This window comes from Onychomys torridus, chromosome 6 (assembly GCF_903995425.1).
Source record: "Onychomys torridus chromosome 6, mOncTor1.1, whole genome shotgun sequence".
NCBI classification, from domain to species: domain Eukaryota; kingdom Metazoa; phylum Chordata; class Mammalia; order Rodentia; family Cricetidae; genus Onychomys; species Onychomys torridus.
Window position 1 is genome coordinate 12,533,982 of NC_050448.1, and position 20,289 is coordinate 12,554,270.

At 41.5% G+C, this 20,289-nt stretch overlaps 1 protein-coding gene across 1 annotated transcript in view; it reads left to right on the forward strand.

The window, feature by feature from the left end:
• Positions 1-20,289, forward strand: part of Pik3ca (phosphatidylinositol-4,5-bisphosphate 3-kinase catalytic subunit alpha) — a 76,117-nt gene that overhangs the window by 38,159 nt on the left and 17,669 nt on the right. Inside the window, exons 2-12 of the mRNA XM_036190045.1 lie at positions 785-1,212; positions 1,694-1,903; positions 3,036-3,286; positions 5,090-5,335; positions 6,029-6,114; positions 12,751-12,856; positions 13,410-13,562; positions 13,647-13,781; positions 18,065-18,189; positions 19,597-19,678; positions 20,098-20,262. Of these exons, the coding sequence (XP_036045938.1) occupies positions 861-1,212; positions 1,694-1,903; positions 3,036-3,286; positions 5,090-5,335; positions 6,029-6,114; positions 12,751-12,856; positions 13,410-13,562; positions 13,647-13,781; positions 18,065-18,189; positions 19,597-19,678; positions 20,098-20,262 (1,911 nt within the window). The 5' untranslated portion in view covers positions 785-860. The remainder of the gene's footprint in view (positions 1-784; positions 1,213-1,693; positions 1,904-3,035; positions 3,287-5,089; positions 5,336-6,028; positions 6,115-12,750; positions 12,857-13,409; positions 13,563-13,646; positions 13,782-18,064; positions 18,190-19,596; positions 19,679-20,097; positions 20,263-20,289) is intronic.

Below are 20,289 nucleotides of genomic sequence, written 5' to 3' on the forward strand. Positions count from 1 at the left end.
CAGAGGCAGGCAGATCTGAGTTCGAGGCCAGCCTAGTCTACAGAGTGAGATCCAGGACAGGCTCCAAAGCTAAATGGAGAAACCTTGTCTCAAAAACAAAGCAAAAAAACTAACAAACGAATAAGTAAATAAAAATATAAAAATATTTAAGGGAAATTAGAAAGATTAAGACGGAAAGACTAAGCCATTTAATTTAACATTACTAAATATGCTGGGGGAAGAGTAGAGAAGGAAAAATATTTGGATTTTTCTGGGCTGTACTTATATTTAAAATAAACGATGACCTCTTAACCTCAAAAGTTCTACCACAATCTGCTGCATCATAAAATGATGAAGATGATAGATGTGACAGAACCCAGGCTCGTGTATGCCAGACAAGGGCTCTACTACTCCACCATATCCCCAGTCTGTTAAGTGTTGATGTGTCCTTGAGACAGTCTTCTTAAACTGCAGTCCTCCTGCCTTACCTAGAGTACCTGAGATTGCAGGCCTGCACCTGGAGAGATGAGAATATTTGGTTGAGTTACAGCCTGTTTTCTTATTCTTTCCATTGTCTTTGTTTTTATGGGACCCAGCTTAGAAAGTCTATTCAGTATTTTAAAAATTTCATTAACTCTAATTAAATGCAAGTTGTTCTAGTAGCTACTATAATAAATTCTTTATAGCATAGTTTAGAGCAACAGTCTAGATTAAAACACGTAAGTTATTATTGCTCTGATCGTTCAGACAACAGGAAGTGAGCTGCTGCTCTCTAACAGATGGTTTTCTTCTCTTTCTTGTTCAGGGCACTGTTTGAGGACAGCCATATCTCTGATTCCGTAAAGTGATTTTCTATGTAAAGTTTGCAGAGGATCAGAACAATGCCTCCACGGCCATCGTCAGGTGAACTGTGGGGCATCCACTTGATGCCCCCACGAATCCTAGTCGAATGTTTACTCCCAAATGGAATGATAGTGACTTTAGAATGCCTCCGTGAGGCTACACTGATCACCATCAAACATGAACTGTTCAAAGAAGCCAGAAAATACCCTCTGCATCAGCTTCTGCAAGATGAATCTTCTTACATTTTCGTAAGTGTTACCCAAGAAGCAGAAAGGGAAGAATTTTTTGATGAAACAAGACGGCTTTGTGACCTTCGGCTTTTTCAACCCTTTTTAAAAGTAATTGAACCAGTAGGCAACCGTGAAGAAAAGATCCTCAATCGAGAAATTGGTATGATATAATTTTCAGCTAATTGACATTGTCATTGCTAAACTGCAAATAACTGGCGTCTACTTTTTGTTTCATTATTAAGATACTTTGTCTGAATCAATACCTTTGTAAGTAGATTTCTTAAAAAATCTAAAGTAGTTTTTTTTAACTACTGAACTATAGAATATTGTGACATTTTGATATTCTGTAGGATTTTCCTTAAATACAATTGGGAGAAGGCCTTAGATCTGTTAGAGCGAAGTTTTATTACTCTGTAAAAAAGTTGATAATGATTCTATTATAATATTCTATTATAATATATATTATATATTATATATTATAATATGTATGGAAAATACATATATTTAAAATGCTTAAAGCTTCATCAACTCTTAAAAATAAATTCATAGAAACTTCTTGACTCTTAGGTTTTCCAAATGTGTACAGTTCTCTGTAAGAACCACATCAGCCCTTCATTCTTTATAAATATCTTACTTTTTAGGTTTTGTTATTGGTATGCCAGTGTGTGAATTTGATATGGTTAAAGATCCCGAAGTCCAGGACTTCCGAAGGAACATTCTGAATGTTTGCAAAGAAGCCGTGGATCTGCGGGATCTCAACTCGCCTCACAGCAGAGCAATGTATGTCTACCCTCCAAATGTAGAGTCTTCCCCAGAATTGCCAAAGCACATCTACAGCAAGTTAGATAAAGGTAAGGAGATCGTCGTGCAGAGAAGTCCCCTGTCACTGCGCTGATTTCTTCTGCACAGTTGCTTTTGGCTGGCCGGATGACGAGCTTGAGGGCAAAGACTGCTGACCTTGGGAGTCGAGGGCTAAGTGGACTTAGTGAACGGACGGTTCTCTAACACCGAAGACGTTTGGAATTCACTGCTGCACAGAATGTAAACACACTTAGAGCGGACTATCTTTCTTTAACAATTAAAACCAGAAGGAGCTGCTGTCTAGGACATCTGTCTTACATGTACAAGGCCATGGGTGTGGGTTTGATCCCCAGCACCACCAAAAAAAGAAGGAAAAGACTTTATAAACACAGGCACAGATTCGGACACTTTAATGACCTGTCCTGTGACAGGAAGACACTGTCATGCATCACTGTGTCTTTTGCTTTTCTAAAGATGAGCTTCAAGAAGTTTGTGCTCTGTCCCTCTAACCATATCTAGTTAACCTGTCTGACTAGAGGTGAGGATACAATGTCTACTTAACCTGACTGACCAGAGGTGAGGGTCTGGTGGAAAAAGGCAAACTTTCACACAACATCTAGGCTCCTTGCTGACTGACCTAGCGGATCACTGAGAATCCAAGGCTAAGCTCATTTCCACTTTAAACTGCCAAGATGCACTTCACTGAACGACGCGAGAGGGCTCTGGACGTCTGAGAGTTGATACACTCCAAAGGGAAGGAGGGCCATCGTTAGAACAGGCAAGGATGGGGAGTCGGCGGGTAAACAGCAAGAGGTTCACCTCTGGTCAGTCAGGTTAACTAGACATCATATCCTCACCTCTAGTCAGTCAGGTTAACTAGACATCGCATCCTCGCCTCTAGTCAGTCAGGTTAACTAGACATCGCATCCTCACCTCTGGTCAGTCAGGTTAACTAGACACTGTATCCTCACCTCTGGTCAGTCAGGTTAACTAGACACTGTATCCTCACCTCTACTCAGTCAGGTTAACTAGACATTGTATCTTCACCTCTACTCAGTTAGGTTAACTAGACATTGCATCTGGTTGTAGTTGTAAGAACAGAGAGTGGAAACATCTTGAAACTTGTCTTCAGAGAAGTGAAGTGGGCATAGTGATTCATCCAACAGTGTTTTCTTGTTACAGGACAGATCATAGTGGTGATTTGGGTAATCGTCTCTCCAAACAATGACAAGCAGAAGTACACTCTGAAGATCAACCATGACTGTGTGCCAGAGCAAGTCATTGCGGAAGCCATCAGGAAGAAGACTCGGAGTATGCTGCTATCCTCAGAGCAGCTGAAACTCTGTGTTTTAGAATACCAGGGCAAGTATATTCTGAAGGTGTGTGGCTGTGATGAATACTTCCTAGAAAAATATCCTCTGAGTCAGTACAAGGTGAGTAATGTATACCCACATCAGGGCTGCATATGTTCTTAGCACATACTTTTGATGATTAATAGTTAATATTAGCAAACAGAATTTGTAAACTTATTTATTAGCGTATTTTAATTTTGCTTCATACAAAATAGTGAGTTTCACTGAAACAACATTTTCCTTTGTGAGTTGTATCTTATTGGTTTGGTTTGTTTCTGCCACTACTAGAGATTAAACCTAGGAGCTCAGAAAGGCCAGCCAAGTCTTCTACCACTGAACTATATCCTGCAGTGGTCATTTATGACATGCATGCATATTGTGTGTTTTGATCCTATTCAACCCCAAATCTTCACCTCTAGTCAGTCAGGTTAACTAGACCCTGTACACCAATAGATGAATGAGTTTTCCCTTTGATCCCCTTGCTTTTAATCAGTCCCCCCTCTATTTAAGTTTATGTTTAAATGTTGTATTATTTGAGAGTCTGAAGATGGAACAGTTATACTAACCACAAAAATAGAAAGTATTTCATGACTTCCCTGCTCCCCAGTAATGATATCAGGACAGTGTTAAAATAGAATCTTGGTCTATTAAGATCACTACTGACCTTCCTCCTCTTTCTCTGTCCACTGAATAAATCCCTTTGAGAAGCAACAGTAACATGTGCACACCAGTCACTGTTATAATACAGACACTGGCCTCCAGTTGCTGATAGGTGGGAAAGTAGGGAGTTATGATGTGTATAGAATAGCACAGATCAAAAATCTGTTTCCTGGGCGACAGCAAGATGCAAGGAGAGAACCAACTTTAAACTTCCTTTGAACTTCATGCATGCTCTGTGACACATGTAACTTAATAAGTAAATGTAATTTTTTTAAATCTTCATCTTGGACTTGGGGAGATGGATCAGTTGATAAAGTGCTTTGGAGTATAAGCCTGAGGAGGACCTGTGTTTGGATCTCCAGCTCCTATGTACGAACCAGGCTTGGCACCCTGGGTCTGACAACTTAACACTAGGGAGGCAGAGACAGAGGGATCCCTGAAGTTCTAGACAGCCAGCCTGGTCCTCGGCCAGCTCCATATTCAGGAGACACCCTCTCTCAATAAAATCAAGTGGAAAGTGATTGAGAAGGACACCTGACCTTGAACTCAGCATACACATCCTGCTAGTTCAAAACTCAAACCAGTACATTTTAACATTTTTTAATATCGCTATAACTCTGAGTCTCATTTACTTATTATTTTTATTGTTTGAAATTTTGTTTGTTCGAGACAGGGTCTTATATAGCCAGCCCAGGCTGGCTTCAGACTGGCCATGTAGCTAAGAATGACCTTAGACCCTCATCTTCCTCCGTCGCTCCCCACATGCTAGCTTACCAGTGTAGGTGACATACCAGGTTATTTATGGGGCTTTATTGTTTCAGTAAAATAAATGTTTCTCAGGAATTGCATGGAGGGAGTAGTGTGGTGTTTGGCCCCGAGAAAGTCATTGTGACGGATGACTTGGACTGTCAGGCTTACCAGAGGAAGCTGCTCTTCCCTTACAGTGATCATTTCTGATCCTTGTGTTTAGTGTTTGGAGTTAGGGGTAAAATGACAGTGTCAAAAGTTGACCCGAGTTTTTTACTTTATAAATATATTCAGAAGCTCTTTGAAACTAATTCCACTTTAATAGATAAACAACTGCTAACAAATGTGGTCTGTGTTTACTTTTTAAAATTACCTTTGGAAATCATTTTGTAAATGCTCATAGCATTCCTGCGTGTTGTCTTGGGGATGAAGGACCTTATGGGAAATGGCTTCTTCCCTCCCTCTGATCTCTTGCAGTACATAAGAAGCTGTATAATGCTTGGGAGGATGCCCAACTTGATGCTGATGGCCAAGGAAAGCCTTTACTCTCAGCTGCCGATGGACAGCTTCACAATGCCATCATACTCTAGGCGCATCTCCACAGCCACGCCCTACATGAATGGAGAGACATCTACAAAATCCCTGTGGGTTATAAATAGTGCACTCAGAATCAAAATTCTTTGTGCAACCTATGTAAATGTAAATATTCGAGACATTGATAAGGTAAGGTCAAATTACTCTATATAAGTCATTTCTGTGTTAGCCTCATTTAAGCTCTATAAACTATTGACTTGTGGTAGTTTTTCAGATGACTAAAAACACAAGTCTAGAAAATATAAATGAGTCATGAATTCTGTTTGAGTTATACCGGCCTCAGCTTTCACACAGCTTCGGTTCTATCTGTAATTATAGTACCCATAACTGTGGGCTTTTTGAAGTAAACAGCTTTACAGTCTGTTCATTTACAAATAGTGCTTTGACCTGAACTGGGACTTTTTATAGTCTTTATTTAATCCCACTGTGCGAAAGTCTTGACATCTCATAACAGCTGTTAATGTCTTTGGGAACTGTTCCTCTACCTTCAGGAATTTGAAGTAATACCTGACACCAGCTTACCTCGGAAAAGTGAAGGCCTCTGTGTTTTATGCATAGTTCCATCAGCTTATGGCTGTTAACTTCCTAGTGGTCGGAGGCCTCATCGTTAATGGGTGAAGACAACAGTTAATTGTAAATTTATACCAAGAAACCTTCTGAACAAAACATAATTCTCTCATTCACATCAGTTAAATTAAAGTTTTGTAGTGCTGGGTTCTCTTGAGGGTTCATATGGCTGTATATAAGTGAGTGTGTGTATACACTATATATGTATGTATACATACATATATAGTGTACGTTTTCCTCCTTTCTTTGTTTTAGATCTATGTTCGAACAGGTATCTACCATGGAGGAGAACCCTTATGTGACAATGTGAACACTCAAAGAGTACCTTGTTCCAACCCGAGGTAAGAGGGTGCTTGGACATGTCTCATGTCGATAATTTTATGCAGGTTGCCTGCATTTCCGTTATTTGCATAAAGAACACAAGGACTTCCTGTGACTTACTTTTTCAGGTTTATCCGTAAGATTTTCCGGCTTCACTCCTGCCATTGTTTCAGGGAGTGAAGGGAACATGCCAAAGTCTTGTTCTTGATGAATAAGTAAAGACCTGAACTTTAAGGCCATCCGTCTCCTCCGTGTGCTTCCCAAGAACACAAGGCAGTTTACTGTGGGAAAGCAAGTTGCTGGGCACCGTGGACTCATTCTTGCTTAGATATGATGAGGAAATGGAAGGTGGTCCAGAGCTTGCAAACCTCCTGTTTCTTTGTCTGTGAGCTATTTGAGGATTTCATAGTAGTAGAGTTCTAGGAGAACTTAGCTGACACTGGAAGATGGACTTTAGAATGCAGTAGAGCTCACAAGTAAGACCTCAGGAGGAAGTTCACAAGGAAGGGAGACTGAGTTCTGATGGTCAAAACAAATGCCATTCTTGCTACTGCATTTCCAGATTTCATGACTCTCCTAGAGCCTAGGACAAGTTCAGGGAGATGGTCACTTGTCTATCAGCGTGAGCAGAGGCAGTGGCCACCTTACCGGAGCCATAGCAGGTCAGTCAGGGCATCATTGAGGTTAGATGGTACACATGACATCTGAGAGTCCTTAAAACAACAGTTTTAACAGATTTCCCACTCATACTTATTTGCCAAAGTAGTGGGTGTGCTGATTGTAGGTGATTAAAAGAAAAGAAAAAGCTTCAGTATTGTTGAGGACATTGTGGACCGTCTTTTTACAAATTGGAGAAAATCTACAAACCCACAAATCTAAAGAATTCCTGAGCTTCCAGGAGAGGCTTTAGAAAAATGTGTCCTGGTTGTTTGAGAACCAAGAGTAAGACTTTGAGGAAAATAAGAAGGAAGACCTCGTAGTAGTTGGCTACAATGTTGATATTTGGAAAATAAAAGTAACTGTTTAAGACAGCTGTGGTAGTGCATGCATGTATTTCCAGCCTTCTGGAGCTAAAGGAAGGATGATCAGGAGTTCAACTTCATCTCCAGTTACATAGTAGCTCAAAGCCAGCCTGGGCTGCATGAACCATCCTTACCAAACAGACAGACATGTTATACAGTTCTTACGTTCATCTGCAGCTCACTAAATTGCTCACTAAATTTCTGGTTAGGGACTCAAGAGATAGCTCAGCAGTACTGCTGTTACCAACATTTACATTACCACCTATAGCTCCAGCTTCAGGGGATTCATCACCCTCTTCTGGCCTCTGCAGGTACCTACACTCATATGCATATGCCCACAGGCAGACAGACAGACAGACAGACACACACACACACACACACACACACACACACACACACACATGTATCTTTAAAAAAAAAATGAAAAGAATTCTCAGCCAGGGGGTGGAGGTGGCTTATACACTTAGGCAGAGAAAAGAGGATCACTGAATTCAAGGCCAGCCTGGTCTACAGAGTGAGTTCCAGGACGGCCAGGACTATTACACAGAGAAACCTTGTAACAAACAAACAAACAAAAAATCATCTTTTTAAAGTATAAGTTAAATCTCCGTGGTAGTAATATGAAAATGTTATTAAATTCTTTTAACTTTCTGCATTTATAAAAATAAAAAATCAGAAATGAACATGAAATTATTAGAGGGATAAGAGCATAGACTTTGAAAGCATTGAGATTTATTTTTGTGTGTGAGTGTTTGCCTGAATGTATATGTGTGCAGTGTTCTTGGAGGTCAGAAGTGGCAGTCAGTTCCCCTGGGACTGGAGTTAACAGGTGGTCGAAAGTTGCTGCCATGTGGGTGCTGGCAACTGAGCATGAGTACTGTGGAGGAGCAACAAGTGCTCTTTACTGCTGAGCCATCTCCCCAGCCCTGTTTTTAAAAATTAATTATTTTATTTTTGAGGGTCTCTGTAGCTTTGACTGACCTTGAATTCATAGAGGTCCTCTGCCTCCTGAGTGCTGGGATTAAAGGCATTCATTGGCTACCATACCACAGTTTGTAAACACTTGAAAGGTGAGCCAGTGTCTGAGCAGGTAAGAGTGTTTGCAACAAAGCCTGCTGGTCTGATGAGTTCCTCACCCACATGAGAAAAGGAGAGAACTGACTCCCAGAAGTTGTTCTTGGACCTCCACATGCACATGTGTGCACGCACAATAAATATAATAAAAAACATTTAATGCAATAGATACAATACAAAACATTTAACACACAATTAATATAATGTTTAGAAAAAAGAAGACTTTTACTGAGATTTTTGGCTCAGTATTTGTGCTTTTCATATAATGGGTGTCTGTGATATTTTATGTTTTTTTATATACATGTACAGTTATTTTTCAGAAAGAGCAATCAATTTGGACTAAATTTATAAAACTATTTCTTAAAAGTAACTTGGGGGTGGTGGTGGTGCATGCCTTTAATCCCAGCACTCAGGAGGCAGAACCAGGTGGATCTTTGTGAGTTTGAGGCCAGCCTGGTCTCCAAAACAAGTTCCAGGAAAGGCGCAAAGCTACACAGAGAAACCCTGTCTCGAAAAACCAAAAAAAAAAAAAAAAAAAGTAACTTGGGCTGGGCAGTGGTGGCGCTTGCCTTTAATCCCAGCACTTGGGAGGCGGAGACAGATGGATTTCTGTGAGTTTGAGGCCAGCCTGGTCTACAGAATGAGTTCCAGGAAAGGCGCAAAGCTACACAGAGAAACCCTGTCTCGAAAAACAAAACAAACAACAACAACAACAAAAGTAACGGGGGAGGAGGCTAGAGAGATGTTTCGGTGATTAAGCTCTTTAATAGAAGTATGTGTATGTATGTGTTTGCCTGCGTGTTTGTATGTGCATGCCTAGTGTCCCTGGAGGCCAGAAGAGTGCATCTGATCCCCAGGAACTGAAGTTACAGTTGTGAGCTACCATATGGCTGCTGGAAATTAAACCTGGGTCCTTTGCAAGAGCAGCCAGTGATCTACTACTGGTTAAGAACTCCTGCTGTGTAAGGCTCGCTAAGGAAGGGAATGGCTCAGTTGCCTTTAGCCTACTGGCTATGGGTGGGTTAAGACTTCTGTTGGTCTTTTCTGTGTAGAACACACAGATTGCAAGCCCAGCGCCACTTAGATCTTTGGCAACAGTTAACTCTGCAGCTCTCACACAATTGAGCCATTATGATAATGAGTATTCAGAGACGGGTAATGCCTGGGGGGTGCTCACCAACCTAAGACAGAATGCCTATGTGGCTTGGACAGGTGTCTCCATGATGGGTAAGGTGACCTCCTGACGTCCCACACAACCTAAGTCAAACTCATTTTTCAGTAGTAGAAGGGGACCTGTAGGGCCCTGGCTCCCATTTTGGGTAACTGTTGCTTTGCTTGCTGACCTTGACCATGAGATCATCCCCATGCTAATTCCCTTCGAGATTCCACCCTCCTGAAAGCTTAAGGGAAGCTCCTTGACTGAGTATCCAGCATATTGGGCGTTAACAGCTTAGATGCAAGATTGTAAAACATCAGAAGCGAACTTCTGCCCTCCGGGGTTCTCCCATTGTGCTGTAAGCCTATATTTAAGACCTCCCTCCTTCAATAAATGGCATTTGGCATTCAAAAAAAAAAAAAAGAAGAAGAAGAAGAGGGTCAAGATCATGATGGGGGAAACCCACAGAGACAGCTGACCAGTGCTAGTTGGAGCTCACTGACTCTGGACTGACAGCCTGAGAACCTGCATGGGACCAAACTAGACCCATTGAATGTGGGTGACAGTTGTGTGGATTGATCTGCTTGTGGGGTCCCTGGCAGCAGGACCAGGAGTTATCCCAGGCGTATGAACTGACATTTTGGAGCCCAGTCCCTGTGGTGGGATACCTTGCTCAGCCTTGATACAATGGGGGGATGGGGGGGGGGGCTAGGCTCTCCTTCAGCTTGGTATGCCAGACTTTGTTGACTACCTTGGGAGGCCTTACCCACTCTGAGGAGTGGATGGGGGTAGAGTGGGAGGGAGGTGAGGATGGGGGAGAAGGGGAGGGAGGGGGAACTGGGGGTTGGTATGTAAAATGAAAAAAAAATTAATAAATAAATATATTTTTAAAAAAGAAGATTTGGGGGAAATAAAGATAATCTGTATCCAAAAAAAGAACTCCTGCTGTGCAATCATGAGGACAGGAATTAAGATCTCAGCATGTGTGTCTATAATTCCAGTTCCAAGACAGGTGGAGGTGAAGGATTGCTAAGGCTTCCTAGCTTCCAGCCTAGCTGACTAAAGAAGAGCTCTAGGTTCAGGAAGAGACCTTGCTTCAAAGGAGTGGACAGAGGTTGATGGAGAGTAACACTCAACTTTTGTTCTCCTCATACATTCATACACACATGAGCAAATAAATATGCTCATATAAGCATATATGCGTACATAAATAAGTCTGTAGAAAATAAATAACCTAGTGTGTTTTACAGTGGATGTCAGAGAAAAGAGTGTGCTAGTTCTGCTAGACCTAGGAACAGAGTTCTCTGAGAGTGTGGAGGGCACTTCCCATTTATTTATGTGCAGTTTGGGAAATTTCAAACTAATCAAGTCTTAGGTAGATATAAGTCAAGTGTGTCTTCCTGACCTCCCAAATAAACAGATAAAATTTAAAATACTTTGTCTGATGTGGGGGGTGGGGGAGACATGCTGACAAATGAATTAATGGCCAAAGATTATAACCCTGAGTTTCATTCTCCATAGGCCCTCCACCTTTTCCTCGAGACATTCATTGGCCTATAAATTTGGGATCCACCTGTCTTTGCCTCCCTAGTGCTGAGATTGAAAGTGCAGACCACCTCATCTGGCTTTTAATCACACAAGGCTTGCAGGGAAACATTTTACTGGCAAAACCGTTTCCCAGCTCTGTGTATATCCTTCGTTTTATTTATTTTATTTATATGCTGACTTACTTAGATCAAGGAGTTGTTCTGAATGAAACTGATTACATATAAAAATAAATATAACAATAATCATTAACCAGTTCCCATTTTCTGTTTGGTTAGACTTTTAATAAATCAAATTTTATTTTGTTTGCATAACACATACATGCATAAAAGTATACAGATCATGAGGGCTAGGGAGATGGTTCATTAGGTAGAGTGCTTGCTATTTAAGTGTGCTGTCCTGAATTCAGATCTGCAGCGCCTACATAAAAGCCTGGGTGAGACAGTACAAGTCTGTAATCCCAGCACTGGGAGATACAGAGACAGGTAGATCTTGGGGGCTCACTGTCCCAGCTGTAGAACTAAAGCGGGTAGCTCCAGGGTCAGTGAGAGACCCTGTCTCAAAAACTAATGTGAAGAATGAGTGAAAAAGACAGCCAGCCTCAACATTTGGCTTCCACACGCACATGATGCATAAGCATATGTGCACAGTGAGTATGCACGTGTATGCATATGTATACCACACACAGTATGGAGATTGTAAGTACATAACTCATCTATTTGATCACAACACTAGAACTAGGGAAAATGGTTCAGTAAGGAAAAGCACTGAAAGCCTGATAACTGGAATGATTTGAAGCCCTAGAACTCACATGAAAAGCTGGATGCAGGGGCTGGGGATGTAGCTTAATTGGTAGGGTGTTTACCTAGCATGCATGGAACCCTGGGTTCAATCCCTGGCACTGAATAAAATCAGGTGTGGTACAAGCCTGTAATCCCAGCACTCAGGAGGTGGAAGCAGAAGAATCAAATGTTTCAAGTTACCATTGAACACAGCAATGGAACCAACCTGGAATAAATGAGACCATGCCCAGAAATGAAGAAGCAGCAGCATGTGGTAGTTCACATCTGTAGTCCCAGCACTTCCATGGAGAGATGGAAGGGAGAGACAGGAGATTATGGGCCAGGAGCCTGTGGTGCACAGCACAGTGGCAGAAACAGTCACCTGCCTCAAAGTAGAAGGCGAGAACTGACTCCCGAAAAGTTGTTACACGTTGATCATAAAATAAAAACAGAAAAAATGGTTCCTCATGCCCATTTCCAGGTTAATTTTTCCTCCCCTAAAGGGAACAAGCAATCCATGCTTCTGCAAGTTTGTCTCACTTTTGGGTTGTTTGCAGGTGGAGGCTATTGTGAATAGTTGAGTTAGCAGTCTGTGGATCGCACATTGCTGTCTTTGTTCATATGCATTTGTTCATTTTCCAGGACTTTTCAGTTTGGTTGTAACAAGTGGTGTATTTAGTCCTAATGCATGAGGTTTCCTGTTAATTGCTTTCCTTGCCACCTGCCCTTTGTCTTCTACAATTCCATCTGTGAGGTTTGAAGTTTTTCCACACTCTGTATGGCTAGTAATACTGATTCAGGCACCACCAGCAGCTTTTTGGGACAGGGTCTCACTATGTAGCCCTGGGTGACCTGGAACTTGCTGTGTAGGTCAGGCTAGCTTTAATCTCACAGCTTACCTTTGCCTCTTTAGTGCTGGGATAAAGGTGTGAGTCACCACACCCAACTCTTTTGGCCATTTTAATACAGTTCTGTACCGTGACTTCATTTGATTGTCATTCTCCTTGTCTTTAGTGTTGATGTATTATGGAGTCATGTGTATTCTGGATATAGCTTTGTTTTATCAATTTTCTGTAGGTGGAATGAATGGCTGAATTATGACATATACATTCCTGATCTTCCTCGCGCTGCTCGCCTTTGCCTTTCCATTTGCTCTGTTAAAGGCCGAAAGGGTGCTAAGGAGGTAAAGTATCTCAGATAATATTATCTCTAGATGTGGCTCTCCAGAATCCCCTGGTACCTTTGATTCATGCTTCCTTACAAAATGAGCAAATTTCCCCTTTCTCTTTTGTTTCTTGGTTTAGGCTAGTCCTGCCGTGTGTGTAACCCAGGGTTCTCTTGAACACAGAAGTGTCCTTCTCAGCCTCTCAAATGCAGACTAAGACACTAGTGAGTGTAGCATTTGAGAATATATTGGGAGAGCTTGAGAAATGCACTGCTGATGAATAAGTATATCCTGAGTTCATGTCAGTGTAGTTTGTGGGTGACTATGAGAGTTACTACACACCTCACTCCTGTGCTTGTTCACGGGTCCCCTTAAAATAGAAAAACACTGGGGTTTTCAGTGGGAAAGGCACAGAAAACCCTTATATTGTGAAAAGCCAGTATGGCTTTGGTAGACTTTGCATTCCTTTAATTATAGATACAACTGTTGAATTCTCCTCCCAGGGATGAAGTGTATTTGGAAATGTGTGATTTATTCACAGAATCGTGAATATTTTCTTTGTTTCATTAAGGAGCACTGTCCATTGGCCTGGGGAAATATAAACTTGTTTGATTATACAGACACCCTAGTGTCCGGGAAAATGGCTTTGAATCTCTGGCCTGTTCCACATGGGTTAGAAGATCTGCTGAACCCTATTGGTGTTACTGGGTCAAACCCAAATAAAGTAAGCTTTTTATTATCAGAAATTAGTTTTCTTTATGGAAGGTAAGCATAACATGTATGCAGTAACATTTGTTCTTTCTTGCAGGAAACTCCATGCTTAGAGTTGGAGTTTGATTGGTTCAGCAGTGTGGTGAAGTTCCCAGATATGTCTGTGATCGAAGAGCATGCCAACTGGTCTGTGTCCCGAGAAGCGGGATTCAGTTACTCTCATACAGGACTGGTGAGGCACCCCCTGAGTTTCTTTGTCTAGGCCATAACCTCTAGAGACCTGCTTTGTGTGCATGAGGGCTGTGTAGCTCAATCATTCTGGTGTGAGTATGACTGAGCTCCGTTGTAGATAGACTTTTCTTTGGACCACCAGCTCACAAAAAATGACACAGAGATTTATTAATTATGAAAGCTTGGCCGACAGCTTAGGGTTGTCTTTAACTAGCTCTTATAACTTAACCCATTTCTGTTATTTTACATGCTGCCATGTGGCTCATGGCTTGTTACCTTATCTCCTGCATGTCATGCTTCCTCTGAGTCCGGCTAGCAACTCCACCTTCTTCTTCCCACATTCTCTCTGCCCCTAAAATCCTGACTAGCTATTTCCTGTTTAGCTTTTTATTAAACCAGTCACAGTGACATGTCTTCACACAGTGTAACAGGAATATTCCACAGCACTCTGTAGCAGTACGACAGTAGAGATATTTTCTGCACCCTCCTGTACCTGTTTTATTCTTGCTTTATTGGAAACCCTATTGGATGCTGCTGTGTATAAAACATTGGTATAGATGCTGTAATGAACTTGGAACTAAAGAGATGTCCAAGCTCATACAGCATAGTATGGTAACAGTGGTATAATGAGAATAACTGAGGTGGGTAGAGCTAGTGTATATAAGGCCAGGAAAGACCTCTTTGAGTTAGTGACTAGGAGCTGAAACTCAAGTGTAAACATGAGCTGAACTTGGAGGCAGTAGAAGCCACTCTTCATCACAAAACGTTAGTCCAGGTCTCCAGAAATAAAGTATGGACAACAGTGTGCCTGTTCACCTTGTAGTCTAACCCTGACCATACATAGCTTGAGTACCATGGTAACCCAGATCAAGGACCACTTACTCTTCCACGTTTCTCAGTGACAAAGGGGTGGGGGTTGGGAGGTGTTCCTACTCTTGGGTGTCCTCTCCTCCTTTCCAAACAATTGCTTTTCGTTTGAATTGCTTGTGGGTTATATGAGACCAGCTGACTAACATTGGGCTGAGGTTATGAAATGTTCCTGGCCAGGCACAAAGAGAACAGTGTGTAAGAGCTCCTTTCCGAGGCCATGTTACCAGACAGTTGAAACTAATTGTCTTCCTATATATACAATGTAAAAACAAAATAAACTAAACAAGCAAAAAACATCTCTTTTTAGAGCAGTGGTAGTGCTTGGTTAGGGTTGAGGTTTTATGACTTGTAGTGTGTCCCTTTTTACAAAATAAAATTTAGATATGTAGGAAATGTTTCTAAGTGGAAGGTAATTGTGGAACTTAAGTTTTCCTAGATGTTAAGACATTTTTCTATTTCATTCCTTCCAGTCATGCTCAAGGAAGACTAAACAAATACAGAGGTGTAGAGGAGGGGTATGATAGCCTGAAGAGGACCGTAGTGAAGTACAGTCATTAGTCCATACTCCTCCTTTCCTCTCCGAATTGCCCAGAATCTTGTGACATCTTCCAAGAAGAGTATAGAGATTTAAATGACTCTACAGACACAGCTTTGTGAAGTTGTTTGTTTTCCTGGTGGTGTTTTAGACATTCATTGGACAGACGTTGTCACTTCCCCTCCTTGGGATAGAAGTTTCAGAGGCAGCTGTTTCATCAGTGCTGGGAAAGTCACAGGGGTGTGGGCAGCACTGATTCTTAGCCTCAGCCCTGCTCTGAAGGCCAAGTGCATCCTTGGTGTAGATCATGCTGCATGTGGCAGGATGCTAAGCCGTGTCTGTGGCCTCTGACACAAACTGATGATCAAAAATTGTCTCCAGATACAACCAGAGGCCCACCTTAGAACCACAGCTTCAGACTCTGATGTTGGTGAGGTTTGTCTTGTACACAGTGTCAAACAGTACATCCTTCATAAGAAGAAAATGGGCAGAAGTGTTTCCAGTGACAGACATTAAGTCTGCTTCTGTCTAGCCAGTAATTCACCTGACTGGTAATCAGAGAGTGATCTTATGTCTGTATTCTGTGCCAAAAGCTTGGCCACATATTCATGGTATTTCTTTCCTGTTCCATATGACATGTGTGTAACACTTCTTACTACTGTAGCATATACTGTGAGGAACGAGGCTAGGCTGAAGAGCTAGCCTGGCAGATGAGAGCGCCTGTTCTTACAGAGGGTTCATTCTCTTCCTCGCACCCATAGCATGGCTCACAACACTCTAGTTCCAGGGCATCTGACACCTTCTTCTGACTCTGCAGGCACCAGGCATGTACATGCAGGCAAAAGCATTCGTACACATAAACTAATTAAAAAAAATCTAAAACAAAATCATGAAGGGAAGACCTATTTGGGGCTCATGTTTAGGGAGGGGTCTTTGTCCCTCAGAGTGGGGATGGCACATGGAGCAGAGCAATTCTGTGGTGGTGCTTGGAAGGGAAAAGAGGAAGCCTGAGCACAGACTTCCACCTTCCCCTTTATTCTGTCCAGATCTCCCATCTGTTGGTTGATGCTCCCTCAGGGTAGGCCTCTTTCTCATCCTTCTGGAGTTCCTCAAAACCACAGTGTGCTTTACTAACTGAGACTGCTCAGTCCGGTCATATTGACCATCTGAAATAACTGTCGCAGTGTTGAGCATTAACATTTACTTGATATATTTCCCCATGAAGAAATGCAGAAAGCTAATGTCTATACAGAGGCCTGTGAAAGGAAAGGGGTGGTGCAGAACTCACTCCTTGATCATGTGATTTACAAATTAAATATAAAATGAAAATGTCTTCCAATTGTTGAGCAAGAAAAATGGCCATCTTAATGTTTTCAACAAAGTATGAACCCTCAGTGTCAAATGTTGTGTTTTGACAGTGTTATTTACAGTTTGATAAAGATACTTCAGAATGAAGCTCATGTGAGAAAACTTTTAAGTTTATTATGCTTGGATTCTTGTTATCTTAACATATAAACAAAATTTTAAAACTATAAAAGCAATGGAGTCCATTGGATGCTGATGATAGTAATGATGTAAGACAGCAGGCTTCTCATCTGGGCCCAGGTAGTAGCCTCTGAACTGATTTCCCTTCTACGGAAAAGGAGTCAGGACAGTAGACTAGATCACGGCCTTCATCCCCTCGGTGGGATCCCATGCTCACCTCCCTCTGCTGTTGCCATCCCCTTGTCCACTGGACATTTTTCTCACTGACTTTCTTCCTATTTCTCCATCAGACCAAACTCCTCCTCTTTAAAAACCTTTTCCATTAGATTGGATGCTCTGTGAGTAGGATCTGCTTTCTAAGCCTGACACGAAGAGCAAAGCAGCCATAGTCCGTACTTCCCCAATGCTCATTGAAGGTTTCTGTCCACATAGTTCTTCCTCATCCTGTTGTATAACTTCATGATGCATCAATACATAGAGACCAGCTAATACAGAGGACTCCTTTTGTTTCTGCTTTCAAAAGGGCTAGCGTATGGCATCTGTTTTGTATAATATGTTAGTAAGCATCCATAAGAACTGCTGAGATAATCTATTGTAGCTCTTATTCTTTACTGTGGGAGGTGATGTGCATGCCCCAGCTTACTTGTGGCAGTCAGGGACAGCTTGATGGAGTTGCTTCTCTCCTTCCACTGTGTGAGTGAGTCCCAGGGATCAAACCCAGGCTGTCAGGCTTGGCAGCAAGCATCTGTATCCAATCAATGTGCCATCTCGCAGCCCGTCTTATTTTGTTTTGTTTTGTTTTTAACATGGTGACACTTTGGAATTATTTGGGGGTGTTTGTTATTCAAAGATTCCGAGGCAAATAATCTGTATTTGAAGAGAATAAATCTATTACATGTGATTATATAATAAGTTTGTTACTTTCTGCTTAGTTCCTTAATGTTGAATGTGCAATGCTTTAATGAGTTAGTTCATCTGTCTTCTTTCTTCATTTGCTTTTTAACTTTAAAAGATGTTAGGAGGATGATTTAGCAAAGAACATGAAAGAGTTTGCATTTTTATTTTATTATTCTACTGCTTTTTGCTCTCTTCTCCCAGAAGCATCATCAGGCTGTAGTTAATACAGTAATAGAAGAGCTCATCAGGGAAAGGAAGAGCTGACTTCCTTCCCTTTTTCTCAGTCTCACTTGGGAGGTCACTTTTCTGACTGCTTGGTGTCAGAATAACATGACTGCATTGGTTCACAAATACTGTTTTAAATTAGTTCAGTGAGAAGAATAAATTGTTTTGTGTTAATAAGCCATGTGAGCTTTTTTAAAAGTCGACTTGCTTTTTAAAACATATCACTCATGACTCTCAAAGAAGCCCATGTAAAGTCATACTTTACTTTGCAGAGTAACAGACTCGCCAGAGACAATGAACTCAGAGAAAATGACAAAGAACAGCTCCGAGCACTTTGCACCCGGGACCCACTCTCTGAAATCACTGAGCAAGAAAAAGACTTCCTATGGAGCCACAGGCAAGTGTCAGGGATGAGGCTCTCAAGGCAGGAAGCTGAGGGAGTGCCTAGCACACCATTTGGTTGTTGTGGAGGTAGGGTCTCTCACTGTAGTCCAGGCTAGGCCTGAGCTCACTGCTTAGCCCAGCCACCTCTCTTCTTTAGAATCCTCCTACCTCACTCAGCCCTCTTCCTGAGTGCTGGAATTACAGGTGTGACCATCACTCCTGGCTTGTTCTTAATATATTTTTTTTTTTTTAGCCATACCCAATAGAGTGAATAAAATGTAATTTAAATGTTATTTTTCTTATTAATGGTGACTTTTTCAAAAGTATGGATACAAATATTTCTTTCTAGAGACACATGTTATGTTGATACTTAAACATTTAAAAGTTGTTTTTGTTTTGTCTTTGTTGCTGTTGGGGCAGGGTTTCAGCCCAAGCTTTGAACTCTAGATGAGGATGACTTTGAACTTCTGATCCTTCTGCCTCCGCCTCTTAAGCACTAGGATTGCAAGCATATGTCACCATACCTGGTTTACAAGGTACTGGGAACTGGGATGAAATCCAGGGCCTCATGCATGCCAGGTAAACACTTTACCAACCTAGGTATATCTCCATCCTCAAACTTTCTAAATTCCTTTTTTTTTTTTTTTAAATTGGTGGTAGAGATTTAACTTACAGATTTCTGCAAGCTAAGCACATACTCTACCTACCACTCAGTTATGACCTCAGACTAACACCTTGCTTTCATAGAATGTTTTTAAGGTAAAATTCAAGCAGGAACACATGCACGCATGCACACTTTAGACCAGCTATTCATCACTTTCATTGATTTAGATGCTGTATTTGGCAAGTTCCCTTCCCCTTTTCTGTAAGGAGGAAAGTAATGCCTTATCCTCACTTGTAAATCATGCTGCTACTTGGAATACTAGTATTTTTTTCTTAAATTACATTTTATTTATTATTGTGGGGTGGAGGTTGCGTGTGCCACTGTCTGCAGGCGTCCACCCCCCACTTCCAGTGTATGGACACATCATCTTTGTGGAAAGCACCTTTGCCCATTGCCCCACACTGACAGACGTAACTGAAAGAGTTGTAGTTCCTATCTTTAGAGAGTCTGTGAAGTGCACACCTTGTCCAGTAAGCTCATGGGGGTCGTGGAGGTGAACGATCTGAGTGCCTAAAGAGCAGAGTAACACATCCATGTTTGTTCTTAACTGTCAGCCAGCATTTATCCTCCTTTTGAGTCCTTAGTCTTTACCATTTTAACTATATCTGCATAGAGACCATAGTCTTGAACACATGTTGACTTCTCCAATAGGCTTATAGTAGTTAATAATAAGCTTAGAACTTTGTACAGATGCATGATGGGGAAATTAGATGTTAGAATTTCGCATAACATGTTCTTTATTGTCTTCCCCAACAGACACTACTGTGTAACTATTCCTGAAATTCTACCCAAGTTGCTTTTGTCTGTCAAGTGGAATTCCAGAGATGAAGTAGCTCAGGTGAGATCACTTAGGGGCTCTTGCACAGAACCAGTATGTTGCCTAAATCATCAATTCTCAGAAACTCAGCATCAATTTAGAAGATCAAATAGACTATAAAGTATTATGATGACATAATTCAAAAAACACCAGTCACCGTCATTTCATATATAAAACTGTGTGTGTGTGTGTGTGTGTGTGTGTGTGTGTGTGTGTGTGTGTGTGTGTGTTCAAGACAGGGTTTCTCTGTGTAACAGCCTTGGCTGTCCTGGAACTCTCTCTGTAGACCAGGCTAGCCTCGAACTCAGGAGAACCACTGGCCTCTGCCTCCCAACTAAAGATATGTGCCACCACGCCCAGCTTTAAACTAATTTTAAAATCAGATGTTAAAATGGTATTTAGATCTTTACATATAACTTACTGTCTTTCTCTGTCCACAGATGTACTGCTTAGTAAAAGATTGGCCTCCAATCAAACCTGAACAGGCCATGGAGCTTCTGGACTGTAATTACCCAGATCCTATGGTTCGGAGTTTTGCCGTTCGGTGCTTGGAAAAATACTTAACAGATGACAAACTTTCTCAGTACCTCATTCAGCTTGTCCAGGTAAGACACCAGAAATTGAGCATGCTT